The following is a 13661-nucleotide window of genomic DNA, read 5'->3' on the forward strand; positions in this document are numbered from 1 at the left end:
TTCAGTTTTCTTACTCTTTCATTTTGGGTAATCCCATTGCTATGAGTTCAGGTTTATTGATTTTTTTCTTCTGCAGTGTCTAATCTGCTGTTAATCCCATCCAGTGTATTTTTCATTACAGGTATTTTCTTTTCTTTTTTTAAAAAAGATTTTATTTATTTATTTGAGAGAGAGCGAGCACGCACAAGTTGGGGGGAGGGGCCAAGGGAGAGGAAGAAGCACACTCCCCACTGGGAAAGGAGCCTGATGCGGGACTTGACCCCAGGACCCTGGGATCATGACCTGAGCCAAAGGCAGATGCTTAACTGACTGAGCCACCCAGGCGACCCACAGATATTTTCTTTTTCATTAATAGAGGTTCCATATTGGTCTTTTTTATATCTTGCATTTCTCTTATCATGATCATTCTTTATCTTTTTGAAAATAAGGAATAAATTTGTAAAACTGTTTTAGTGTCCTTGTTTCCAAATCCTGTTGTCTCTGTTTTAATGAGTCTGTTTCTATGATTTTTCCTCCTGATTATGGGTCATACTTTCTTGCTTCTTTGCATGCTTTGTAAGTTTTTTTTATTGAGAAATTATTCACATACCATAAATCCACTTTACAGGTCAATGGTTTTTAGTATATTCACAAAGTTGTACAACCATCACCAAAATATAATTCCAAAACGTTTGTACCACCCCACTCCCCCCCAAAACCTTATACTCATTAGCAATCACTCCCCATTCTGCTTTCCTCCAGCCCCTTATAAGCACTGATCTAGTTTCTGTCTCCATGGATTTGTCTATTTTGAATATTTAGTCCAAATGGAAGCATACAATATGTGCTCTTTTGTGTTGGACTTCTTTCAGTTAGTATGTTTCTGAGGTTTTTCTATATTGTAGCATGAATCAGTCCTTTATTACTTTTTCTGACTAAATAATACTCCATCGTATGCATATGCCTGGAAATTCTTGAATGGATACTGGACATTTTTATTTTATACTGTTGGCTGCTAGATTTTGTTGTATTTCTTTGTTAGGCTTTGTTCTGGGATGCAGTTAATTTTCTTAGACTCAGTTTGATCTCTTTGATCCTGGCTTTTAAGCCTTGTTACTCTGTGTCTAGAGTAGCCTTTAATCTGAGGTAATTTGGCCCCCTTCTGAGCCAATACCATTCTGAGATTTTGCTTGATGCCCTGTATACTAAGAGGCCTTTCCATGCTCACTAGTGGGAACACAAACTATTCCCAGCCCTGTGTGAGCTTTAGGGATTTTCCCCCTACTTTTTTCTGGTGATTCTTGCCTCAGCCTTGGTTTTCTTTTTCTTTTCTTTTTTTTTTTTTTTTTTTTTTTTTTAAGATTTTATGTATTTATTTGACAGAGACAGCCAGCGAGAGAGGGAACACAAGGATGGGGAGGGAGAGAGGAAGAAGCAGGCTCCCAGTGGAGGAGCCCGATGTGGGTCTCCATCCCAGAACTCCGGGATCACACCCTGAGCCGAAGGCAGACGCTTAACGACTGAGCCACCCAGGCACCCCTCTTTTTCTTTTTCTTTTTCTTTCTTTCTTTCTTTCTTTTTTTTTTTTTTTTGCACATATACACAAGTTGTACTCTACTAAAGATTTGAAAGAGGACTCCTTTGCCGATCTCTGGCGCTCTCTCTTTACATACCTCATCTCTGGTATTTTACCCTGAAAATTGTAGCTGCCTTAGCCTCCCTGAACTGTGAACTATCTTTCTTTAACTCAACAAAATGCCAGGCTTTGTTTGGGTTCCCCTTTGCTGTGTTGTGGCCTCAAAACTCTCTCTAGGTAGTAGTAGGCTAGGGTATTCATGGAGCTCACCTTGTTTGCTTCTTTTGTCTCAAGGGTCATTTGTCCTAGGCTGCCATTGTCCAGTGTCTGAAAACCATTGTTTATATATTTTGTCCAGTTTCCCAGTAATGTAAGGTGGTAGGGTAAATCTGGTAGCTGTTACTGCATAGCTTTGGTTTAAGGCAGTTTAAATGACAAGATGCATATAAAGAGACATAATGATGATAATAATAATAAAAGTAATAAACACTGAGAAGAAGCTAGTATTCAACTTATGTCGATAATAACATTACAATGATTAAGTGTGACTTTTTCCTCTGAACTACGCAGAAATCAACATGGAAGTGCAGAGGGGTAGATTATCTTATAAAAGAGATGAGCAATTTTCAGTAGAGAAAAACCACTTTTTTGCTGAAATTTTAAGGAGCCGTGTAGGGCAACTGGTATGAGTTGTTGTTGACATCTGTGTCCATTGCTGACAGCTGGGGCGGCCGGTGGGAGTGATGGCGAGGCAGCGGCTGCTGACTGGAAGAAGTGTGACCTGATTGCAAAGATCCTGGCCTCTTGTCCTCAGCAGTGTCTTTCCCCGGAGGATTACTACAGGGATATCTGCCCCCAGGTAAACAGCTTTGTTTCTTTTCACTGGGTGAGGATTATCTGTTTATTCACAGAAAGGAGACTTTAATGTTTCTCTAATGTGGAGGTAAAAGCAACATAATATTTAAGTTTATTTTCAGTGAGGGGCGAATAAACACTTGTTGTTAGGTTTAGGAACGCCTCCCCATTGTCAAATGAGTAGTCCCACTTGCTCTCAGAGCTCGAATATGAAACTAAAGTTTCGTCTTGTTCATTATCTTTCCTCAGTGTTTTCAATTAGTTAAAAAAACCAGATATTAAGTAAACAAAGTAAATTAACATGGTATACAATTTAAAAAGCACAGAAGAGGAAGCAAAAATAAGTCTTCCTCTCATCTCTGTTTTCTAGTCCCTCAGAAGTAGTCACCGTTACCAATTTCTTGTTTTTTTTCCAGTGACATTCTGTGCATTAATGCATATCCAATTATATGTGTATGTATCTGTATATATACTCTAATTTTTATCTAAGTGATAATGTGCCGCACACACTGTTTTTCATTTTGCTTCTTTAACTTAACAATGTACGTAGGGGATCATTTTGTAAAGAGTCATTTCATATAGAGTTGCCCTGTTGTTTTCATGGGTACATAGTATTTCATCGTATTAATGTACCATAACACACTTAACCAGCCTCCTATTAATGGACATTGAGTTGTTTCCATTCTTTTGCTGCTTCAAACCATGCTGCAGTTAATATCTATAACTTTTTTTAAGAGAGGGAGAGCGTAGGGTAGGGGCAGAAGGCAAGAGAGGATTTTTTTTTTTAAGATTTAATTAATTAATTAATTTCAGAGAGAGAGTGCACAATTAGGGGGTGGGGCAGAGGGGGAGGGAGAGAATCTTTCAAGCAGACTCCCCACTGAGCAAGGAGCCTGATGTGAGACTCGATCCCAGGACCCTGGGATCATGACCTGAACCGAAGGCAGATGCTTAACAGACTGAGCCACCCGGTGTCCCCTAGAAATACATTTTTCTGTTGACTTCTTATACTAGGGTGTACCACTCATAGACACTGGAGAACTGTATTTATCTTTGAGAAAAAGATAGATTCTTTGTGGGATAGTTCAGGCATGATAGTTCAGAGTTCTTCAGACCCTAAACATATTTATATGCCTTGATTCAGAAATTTCATTTGGTGGTGCTATAGGATAATTTTTTTTACGTTTTTAATTTTAATTCCAGTATAGTTAACATAACTGGGTTGTGTTAGTTTCAGGTATAGTATAATAGCAAAATTTTGAGAGAAAACAATGTTGGGATATTAGGAAATAATTTAATAAATTCTTTCATACAGCCTAAATATATTTTTGAGAAATTTATAACAATATGAGCAGATTTCAGCAATATGTAAAATGATATTGTGTGGTGTCAATTAAAAAGAAAAATATTATACAGAGATAGATTGGAAAAAATGTACCAAAAATGTTTCAGTGATTTGGTATGATTTTTCTTCTTCAAACTTTCTTTTGCAAATTTTCTATGATGAACATGTATTTTATAAATTAGATAGCATTCCTTGATAAAAGCATAGCTTGGTTCTCAAACCCTCTGATACTGGGTTGTTAAAAGTAAAAAAAAAAAAAAAATCTGTTGAATCAGTATTACTGCAGTAAGCTTATTTTTTGGTCTAAAGACATTAGTGCTTTCTCTAGTTAATGTAATGCTCCTTGCAAAGAGTCTTCTATTTACCTCATGTACTTTTTCTTGTAGATTCTAGACTTATTTCACTTTCAAGATAAATTGACAGCGCGACAGTTTCAAAGAGTTGCCACCACTACCTTTATAACAATGTCAAGAGAACGCCCACAGTTGGCTTCGAAGTATTTGCTTCAGCCAGTGCTGGCTCCTCTCCATCGATGTTTAAATACAGCAGGTAAACAAGGAAGTCTGGTGGTTGGGTGTCCTTCTCAAGGATCTTCCTCAGTGTTTCAGGTTTAAATGACTTAAGTCTGTAGTATTTCAGTGACTTTAGTTGTGCTTTCTTTTCTCCCCAGCTTTTTATTTTGAAAAATCCACCTCACAAAAGTTCCAAGAAGAGTACATTGAACCACCCCTATACACTTTACCTAGATTGACCCTTTTGGCCATGTTTATTTTATCTTTCTCTTATTATACATGTACATTTTTTCTGAAGCGCTTGAGAGTTAGTTGCAGAGATCGTCTAATATACAGACTTGATTCGGGGCGCCTGACTGGCTCACTTGGAAGAGCACACAACTCTTGATCTCGGGTTCATGAGTTTGAGTCCCACGTTGAGCATAGAGATTACTTAAAAATACATAAAGTTAAAAAAATAATAAACAGACTTGATTCAAATTTCTCTACTTTTCTCAAGAATTTCCTCTGCAGCTATTTTTTTTAAATCTAGAATCCAATCAAGAATCATGCATTTCATTTACTTGTTATATCTTTTTAGTTTGCATTAATGTAGAATAGTTCCCTAGTCTTTTGTTTTTCACCATGACTTTTTTTTCCCAGATGAATATACTTCCTTTATCAAGGGTAACAAACCAAAACAAAACCTCCAAACCCCAAACATTTAAAAACCCAGCGTGCTAGAAATATAAACTCAATTCATTTGAATTCGAGCTCGTCCAGACTGCAGTCGCAAACCCTAGTGAGATGCATGTGAGCACCAGGGCAGGGGGACAGGAGTGAGGCCAAGAGAAGGGGTGGGAAGGGGCCCCCATAGGCTCCCTAGGGATCACCCTCACAGTGGTACCTCTACCTTCCCAGTGACAGTGAGGACCTACTAGGTCCTAACCTTTTGACCACCCCCATCCCTGGCAAGGGCCTTGAAGGCTATTCCCAAATGGTTCTGCCCTCCCTTGCTCTGTCCTCACTTGCTCAGGCTTCCAGCCTCACTCTTCTCCTCCTCCACACTCTTTTCTGGGATTAGTAGCAGGTTAGGGTACTGTGTGAGCCACAGTGAGGCTGGGGGCTAGGAGAGGCAGGGTGGAGTGCGGGTGTAGAGAAAAGAGCTGTCCCACGATCCTTCTCTTCATGTATCCCAAACTGTGCAACCAGTTCCTCTTGTGTCCACTCCGATCTGAGGAAGTGCCCTGGAGGCCTAAGCAGCTGTCCTGGAGACCTGCTGCAAGTCGGAGAAGGGGCCGGGCTCGCTGGCCTGCACATGGTGGGGTTGGTAGGTGAGACATGGCGGCGGCGGCAGCGGCTTCTTCCAGTGGCAGCTTCTTCCCGCGGGTCAGCCTGTTGCTCCGCACAGCCAAGCGGGTGCTGTGCTGCCTTGCTGGGTCCGTGTATTCGTGCTGCCCATGCCCTGGGAGTCTGCACAGACACTTCGGGGATGTTGCTGGCTATCTTAACAGACGGGGGAGAGCAGGGCCCGCTCATCTGTGCGAGCCATAATGCAGGCTGTGGTAGTTGGGCTCAGCTCCACTGAGGGCTTTGGTAAGGGGGGGCACTAGGGTCCAGCAGCAGCTTCTGCTCCTCTCGGTCCTGGTTCAAGTCCTTGTTCTCGAAGCTGTAGCAGCATCTCATGGCTGGGATCCAGCCAGGCACTCAGGCCATGCTGAGGAGGGACGGCATCTGTCCTCATGATATTTTCGAAGAGTCTTAATTATAAAATGTTCTGCAATTTGTATGTCTAATTATTTCCTCATGATTAGATCCAGGTTAAACATTTCAGCAGCAGTACTACATAGGATGAAGGTTATTTTTTCTCTGTTTCCATCAGATTAGAGGGCACACATTATCAGTTTATCCCATTATTAATGATGTTAAATTTGGTCATTTCATTAGTAGCCGTATTTCTCCATTGTTCAAATACCTTTCTTGTAATTTGTAAGTAATCTACGGGATGATAGTCTGAGACTATATGTATTCCATTTCCCAATAGTCTTTCATATTGTGGTTTGGTATCCGTTAATGATTCTTGCCAGTAAAATTGTGGCTTTCTATTTCTTTTGTTATTTCTAATTTGTTAGGCTGATATTCTTCTATAAAGAGAAGCTTTTCTTTCTCCTTGCCTCATCCCCTCCCCCCCTTTTTTTAAGGTATAAGAAACAATTTAAGTACAAGCTACCCCACCAGCATGGGGCTCTAGCTCACAACCCCAGGGTCAAGAGTTGCACGTTCTACTGGCTGAGCCAACCAAGTTCCCCACCTCATCCCTTTTAAAAAACTAATTATTTATCAAATAGATTCAGACAGTGCTCCCTTCAGCAGCACGTGTACTACAATTGGAATGATGCAGAGAAGATTAGCATGGCCCCTGTGCAAAGATGACATATAAATTCGTATAGTGTTCCATATTAAAAAAAAAATAGATTCAGAGATTTTTTTTTTTTAAAGATTTTATTTATTTATTTGACAGAGATAGAGACAGCCAGCGAGAGAGGGAACACAGGCAGGGGGAGTGGGAGAGGAAGAAGCAGGCTCCCAGCGGAGGAGCCCGATGTGGGACTCGATCCCGGAACGCCGGGATCACGCCCTGAGCCGAAGGCAGACGCCTTAACGACTGCGCTACCCAGGCGCCCCCAGAGATTTTTTCTTTAGCTCGCTGGGTTACCAGACATTCATGTCATTCATTTTGATGCTCAGATTTTCCCATATTTGGTTGGTGGGTTTAGTTCTGTTTTAATGTCTTAGAAGATTGACATTTTACCACTTCCCTTGGTATGTTTTCATACTAATTTCATACCGGATTTTTTCCCCCATACTTTACTGAATTTAATACTTGGATACAGAGTATTATTTCAGCATTCTTCCTTTAAGAAAAGAAAAACCTTTCTAGATAACAGTTCCTAAGGTTATAAATGAAGAAGTTTGATGTTATGGTTAAACCAAATTTAGTTCTGTGTAGACTTTTTCAAAAAGTCATTTGTAGTATAAATTTTTCTGAGCATGTGTGGTGGTGAGGTGGCCAGGGATAAAGTCTAACTCTTTTTTTTTTTTTAAAGTAGTCTCCACGCCCAGTGTGGAGTTCAGTGCAGGTTCTTGAGCTCATAACCCTGAGATCAAGACCTGAGCTGAGGTCAAGAGTTGGATGTTTAATCGACTGAGCCACCCAGGTGCCCTAAGAAAGTCCAAGTCTGGTGCATAGTAAAACTTAACCAAATTGAGCCTGGTGAAGTAAAATTTATGATTATTCAAACATGATAAACGTGTGTGTATACTTTATTTTATTTTGTTTATATATATTTTTTGGTGTCCGTGGATGGGCCCAAACTGAACATGATATTTGAATAAGTAATTAAAATTCCTTTATATATTTTATAGAAATCTAGTCTAGAATCAGTATATTCCTCAAAAAATCGCTCAGAAAATGAAGTATTATCTCTTTTCTTTTTAAAGATTTTTAAGTAATCTCTACACCCAACTTGGTACTTGAATTCACAGCCGCGAGATCAAGAGTCTTATACTCTACTGACTGAGCCAGTCGGGTGCCCCTGAAATATTATTTCTGTTGGCCTTCAGCAATAGGGTGTAAGAATTCTTTTATATCTCATTTCATGTACTAAGACTATACCTCATTACTAATCTGTTTATTCTCTTGTCTGGTCTGATTAGGTTTCTAGTCTGTGGCAGTGGTTCTCATAGTGTGGTCTCAGGCCCAGCAGCATCAGTATCACCTGGGGATTTATTAGAAATACAACTTTATTATTATTTATTAGAAATATAATATGGTTCTCCCAGACCTACTGAATCATAAACACTGGTGTGGGTCCCAACAGTCTGTGTTTTAACAGGCCCTTCTGGGAAATTCAAATATGTGTTCAAGTTTGAGTCCTGGTCTAAGAACACTATTCTTGGGAGGCCTAAATTCAGTCCATTTGTGGATCAATTGTTTTTGTCCTGGACCTTTTTCATTCATTTTAGGAATATTTATTGGACATCTGTTTGCCAGGCATTTCTTCATATGTTAAGTTATATTTGTAACACCAGCTACATGTTTTGCATCAACAATCTGTGGATAACAAAAAGGGACTATATAATAATCTGACTGCTTTAGATAGATAGCCCCATCATTGCCACTGGAAAAACAATCTAATCTTTCTTATTTTATTTTTCATATTGTATCACATTTTTAAGACTATGTGACGATTATGATGAATTACTATATTTTATCAATTTTAGGGTGCATATGCTTTTCACATAAAAAACTTTAATTTTGGATATATTTTTCACATTTTAACAACTCTGATATCAAGATGCATCTCATAATTATTGCTGGCCAGGTAGCAATCATGGCATTGCCTGTGTCTGCAAATGAGCATTAAAACTTGTAGAATGGATGTCAGCAACTCAGAACAACATCGTGAAGACAATAGTAGAGTGGTGAACTTTTTAAGAAATGTCACTTCGCCTGGGGCGCCTGGGTAGTGCAGTCGTTAAGCGTCTGCCTTCGGCTCAGGGCGTGATCCTGGCGTTCCGGGATCGAGTCCCACGTTGGGCTCCTCCGCTGGGAGCCTGCTTCTTCCTCTCCCACTCCCCCTGCTGTGTTCCCTGTCTCTCTGGCTGTCTCTCTGGCTGTCTCTCTGTCACGTAAATAAATAAAAAATCTTAAAAAAAAAAAAAAAAGAAATGTCACTTCACCTGCGCCCTTGATGGCACAGAGGACAATATATTACGGCAAAATATGGATATCAGTAATGGTGTTGAAATATTTCAGAAGAGTTGGACTTTTAATGTGAAGTTTCAAGAATTTCTTATTGGGTTTATCCTAATTAAAAAGCTTATACAAGGAATGTATAAGCTTTAAAACTGTTAAACTGTTAAACTGTTTGTCTAAGTAAATATAAAAGAACTCTCAATACTTTTTTTTTTTTTAATTTTATTTATTTATTTGACAGAGAGACACAGCAAGAGAGGGAACACAAGCAGGGGGACCTGGAGAGGGAGAAACAGGCTTCCGGCTGAGCAGGGAGCCCAACACTGGGCTCCATCCCAGGATGCCAGGATCATGACCTCGGCCAAAGGCAGACGCTTAACAACTGAGCCACCCAGGCACCCCTCAATACTTTTTTTTATTAAGTTTTTAAATCTTCATTCCAGTATAGTTAACATACAGTGTTAAATTAGTTTCAGGTGTACAATATACTGATTGAACCATTCTGTACGTTACTCAGTGCTCATCATGGTAAATGTATTCTTTAATCCCCGCCACCTATTTCACCCTTTCCCTTACCCACCTCTCCTCTTTTAATAATTTCTTAAAAAGTCTATTAAAAAATTTTTTTTAAGATTTTATTTTTAAGGGGCACCTGGGTGGCACAGCGGTTAAGCGTCTGCCTTCGGCTCAGGGCGTGATCCCGGCGTTATGGGATTGAGCCCCACATCAGGCTCCTCCGCTATGAGCCTGCTTCTTCCTCTCCCACTCCCCCTGCTTGTGTTCCCTCCCTCGCTGGCTGTCTCTATCTCTGTCAAATAAATAAATAAAATCTTTAAAAAAAAAAAGATTTTATTTTTAAGGGGCGCCTAGGTGGCTCAGTCATTAAGTGTCTGTCTTCGGCCCAGGTCATGATCCCAGGGTCCTGGGATCGAGTCCCGCATCAGGCTTCTTGCTTGGTGAGCAGGCAACCTCTGCCTGCTCCCCCTGCTTGTGCTCTCTCTCTGTCAAATAAATAAAAATAAAATCTTTAAAAAAAATTATTTTTAAGGGACACCTGGGTGGCTCAGTCAGTTAAGCATCTGCCTTTGGCTCGGGTCATGATCCTAGGGTTCTGGGATTGAGCCCCATGTTGGGCTCCCTGCTCATGGGGGAGTCTGCTTCTCCCTCTCCCTCTGCTGCTCCCTCTGCTTATGCTCCCTCCCTCCCCCACTCTCTCTCTCTGTCAAATAAATAAAATAAAATCTTAAAAAAAAAAAAAAAAGACTTTTAAGTAATCTGTACACCTGACGTGGGACTCAAACTCACCCTGAGATCAAGAGTCTGATACTCTGCCGACTGAGCCAGCCAGGTGCCCTATTTTAAAACTTTCTTTTTTTTTTTAAGATTTTATTTATTTATTTGACAGAGAGAGAGAGAGACAGCCAGCGAGAGAGGGAACACAAGCAGGGGGAGTGGGAGAGGAGGAAGCAGGCTCCCAGTGGAGGAGCCTGATGCGGGGCTCGATCCCAGAACGCCGGGACCAAGCCCTGAGCCGAAGGCAGACACTTAACAACTAAGCCACCCAGGCACCCCCCTATTTTAAAACTTTTTAAAGGAAAAATTTCAAACATATCTGTAGTGAAAAGTTTAATAAATTCCTTTGTACCAGTCACCTCAATATAACCACTGACTCTGTCATATTCATTTAATCCAATCCCCAATTTTTCATTCATTAAATTCACAAAATTTCAAGTCATAATGTTTCATAGGTTACTTGTTTCTTTTTTAGTGATACACGAAATAATAATGAATGTTTATAATCATTGGCATCATAGATTTCATAAAATATTGTATTTGGTAACCATGTCAAATCTCTAATTTTAGCTGTTACAGAACTGTCTTTCTAGTAAAGTTTTCTTTCTCAAGTCCTGAGTCCTATTCAGTCAGGTACTGAGTATGGGTAATTTTGTTTTTTGTTCTCTAGAGATTCCAGAGAGTGACATGGTGCCAGGGATCATTTTGGTGACAGAAGAAGAACTTACTAGATGTATTGAGGATGTATTTAAGGTTGGTAATTTGAGTCACTGATGTTTTTAGCTAATATTTATACTTAGTCTTTTAAAATAGTGTTGCCTTTTTAATCAGTACTTCAAGAATTGGAATGACTAATCTTGAATTCCAAATGATCAATATTTTTTCGCTTTGAAAACTGGAAACTATAAGCTGTTTGTAAAAAAAAAAAAAACTGATACATTTTGAAACTGTCAATTTCATCATTCACTCTGAATGTTAAACTGCTTAGATTCTCTAACTGGCACATACCACTGATGAAAGCATGTCTTTTGAAGAAACTAGCTGACATTTTCAATGCTGTAGGTTTCCAAAACTGTATGATAGTATTGAATCTACTTTATATCTTTTGATAGTAATCACCGTCATAAAAAGTCTGAATAAATGAACCTTGCAAAAGACTACCTAAACATATTACTGAAAATGAAAAAAAGTATGTTCTCTATGATTACAGTCTTATAAATATATATGAAACATATATTTTAGACAAAATGAAATACATTGTGTGAGGGTCAGATGGAGTTGAAGTAAATATTCTTCTTTTTTCAATAAATTTGTAATAGTATTTTACTATTAAAAATATCCACAGTAGTAAACAGCTTTCAAAATTATATTCCATGTAAAAAGGTACATCTGCTCTGGAAAATAGTTCGGCAGTTCCTCAAAAAGTTAAACATGGAGTTATTATTATATGACTCAGTAATTCCACTCGTAGGTATATACCCAAGAGAAAAGAAAACATGTTCAGACACAAACCTGTGCACAGATGTTCATCGCAGCATTATTCATAATAGCCAAAACGTGGGAACAGCCCAAATGTCTATCAACTGATGAATGGATAAGCAAATGTGATATATCCATATAATGGAATATTTTTTAGCCATAAAAAGGAATGAAGTATGGACACATGCCACAACACAAACACTTAAAAATAACAATTTTTAAACTTTAAGAGAAGCCAGAAACAAAAGACCATACTTTGTATGATTCCATTTACATGGAGTATTCAGAATAGACAAATTCATAGAGACAGAAAGTAGATTAGTGGTTGCTAGGGCCTGGGGATGGGGAATTAGAAATGGCTGTTAATGGGTATGGGGTTTCTTTTCGAGGTAAGGAAAATGTTCTGGAATTAGACAGTGGTGATAGTTATACAACCTTGCGAATATACTAAAATCCACTTGTACATTTTAAGAGTGAATTTTATGGCATGTGAATTATTCATCAATAATTTAAAAATTCTACATTTCCCATTTCTATAGCAGTAAATTGAACAATGAGTAAATATTTAGTTTTTTATGAAATAATTTAAATATACAAAAAAATGAATACTCATGTACCCGTCACTCAGCTTAAGAAATTAAACATTACCAATTCAGTTGAAATCTTCTATCTGCCTACCCCTGGTCACATTTCCCTTGCTTCCTACCTGAGGTGCATTGTGGTTTTAATTAACAGTTCTCTTATTACTGGTGAGTTGAACATCTTTTTGTGTTCTTGATTCATTCGTAATTTTCCCTTCTGTAAATTGCCTAGTTATATATTTTGCCCATTTAAAAAATTGAGTTGTTTCACTCTTCAGAATTTTTTTAGAATAAACCTTTTATTATAAAACAACTTCATTTAGATATACTTTACAGACCATAAAATAATGTTTTAAGTGTACAAGTCAATGATTTTTAGTAAGTTTACAGAGTTAAACTATCACCACAATACAATTTTTTTTTTAAGATTTTATTTATTCATTTGACAGAGAGACAGCCAGCGAGAGAGGGAACACAAGCAGGGGGAGAGGGAGAGGAAGAAGCAGGCTCCCAGCGGAGCAGGGAGCCCCATGCGGGGCTCGATCCCAGGAACCTGGGATCACACCCTGAGCCGAAGGCAGACGATTAACGACTGAGCCACCTGGGCGCCCCAACCACAATACAATTTTAGAACATTTCTGTTACCTCAAAAAGATCCCTGTGCCTATTTACAGTCACTCCTTGTTCCTACCCTCAGCCCCAGCCTGCTGATCTGCTCTCTACTTCTGTGGATTTGCCTTGGCTGTTTTATGGGAGGCAACCATGCAACATGTGATCTTTTATGGCTAGTTTCTCTCTCTTTGCATAAGGGTGTTTGTTTGTTTGTTTGAAGTAATCTCTATGCCCAAAATGGGGCTTGAACTCACGACCCTGAGATCAAGAATCACATGCTTTACCAGCTGAGCCAGCCAGGCGCCCCTCTCTTAGCATGTTTCTGAGGTTTATCCAGGTTGTTTCATATATCAATATTTTGTCCCTTTTAATTGTATGTTTAAATGTATGAATATACCACATTTTGTTTATTTGTTCATCAGTTGATGGACATTTGACTGTAGAGTAAATCTTTCTTTTTTAAAACAGCTTTAAATGTCCATTGACTGATGAATGGATATAGAAGATGTGGTATGTATATACAATGAAATATTACTCAGCCTTCAAAAAGAATGAAATCTTGCCATTTGCAATGATGTGGGTGGAGATAGAGTTTATTATGCTAAGTGAAATAAGTTAGAGAAAGACAAATACCATATGATCTCACTCATATGTGGAATTTAAGAAAGAAAAAGATGAACATATGGGAAGT

The 13661-nt window shown here is 38.8% G+C and overlaps 1 protein-coding gene, 1 non-coding gene and 1 pseudogene across 3 annotated transcripts in view; 2 read left to right on the forward strand and 1 right to left on the reverse strand.

The window, feature by feature from the left end:
* The window catches only part of TANGO6 (transport and golgi organization 6 homolog), a 176946-nt gene that overhangs the window by 19513 nt on the left and 143772 nt on the right, over positions 1-13661 (forward strand). For both annotated transcript variants that reach the window (XM_040633505.1, XM_040633506.1), the window contains exons 5-7: positions 2278-2414; positions 4142-4304; positions 10969-11051. In XM_040633505.1, the coding sequence (XP_040489439.1) occupies positions 2278-2414; positions 4142-4304; positions 10969-11051 (383 nt within the window). The remainder of the gene's footprint in view (positions 1-2277; positions 2415-4141; positions 4305-10968; positions 11052-13661) is intronic.
* Positions 5253-6452, reverse strand: LOC103673618 (annotated as a pseudogene).
* LOC121103570 lies at positions 6604-6710 on the forward strand. The gene has a single exon (XR_005835821.1). It is a non-coding gene; the product is annotated as a U6 spliceosomal RNA (small nuclear RNA).

This window comes from Ursus maritimus, unplaced genomic scaffold, assembly GCF_017311325.1.
Source record: "Ursus maritimus isolate PB19 unplaced genomic scaffold, ASM1731132v1 scaffold_19, whole genome shotgun sequence".
Lineage (NCBI taxonomy): Eukaryota > Metazoa > Chordata > Mammalia > Carnivora > Ursidae > Ursus > Ursus maritimus.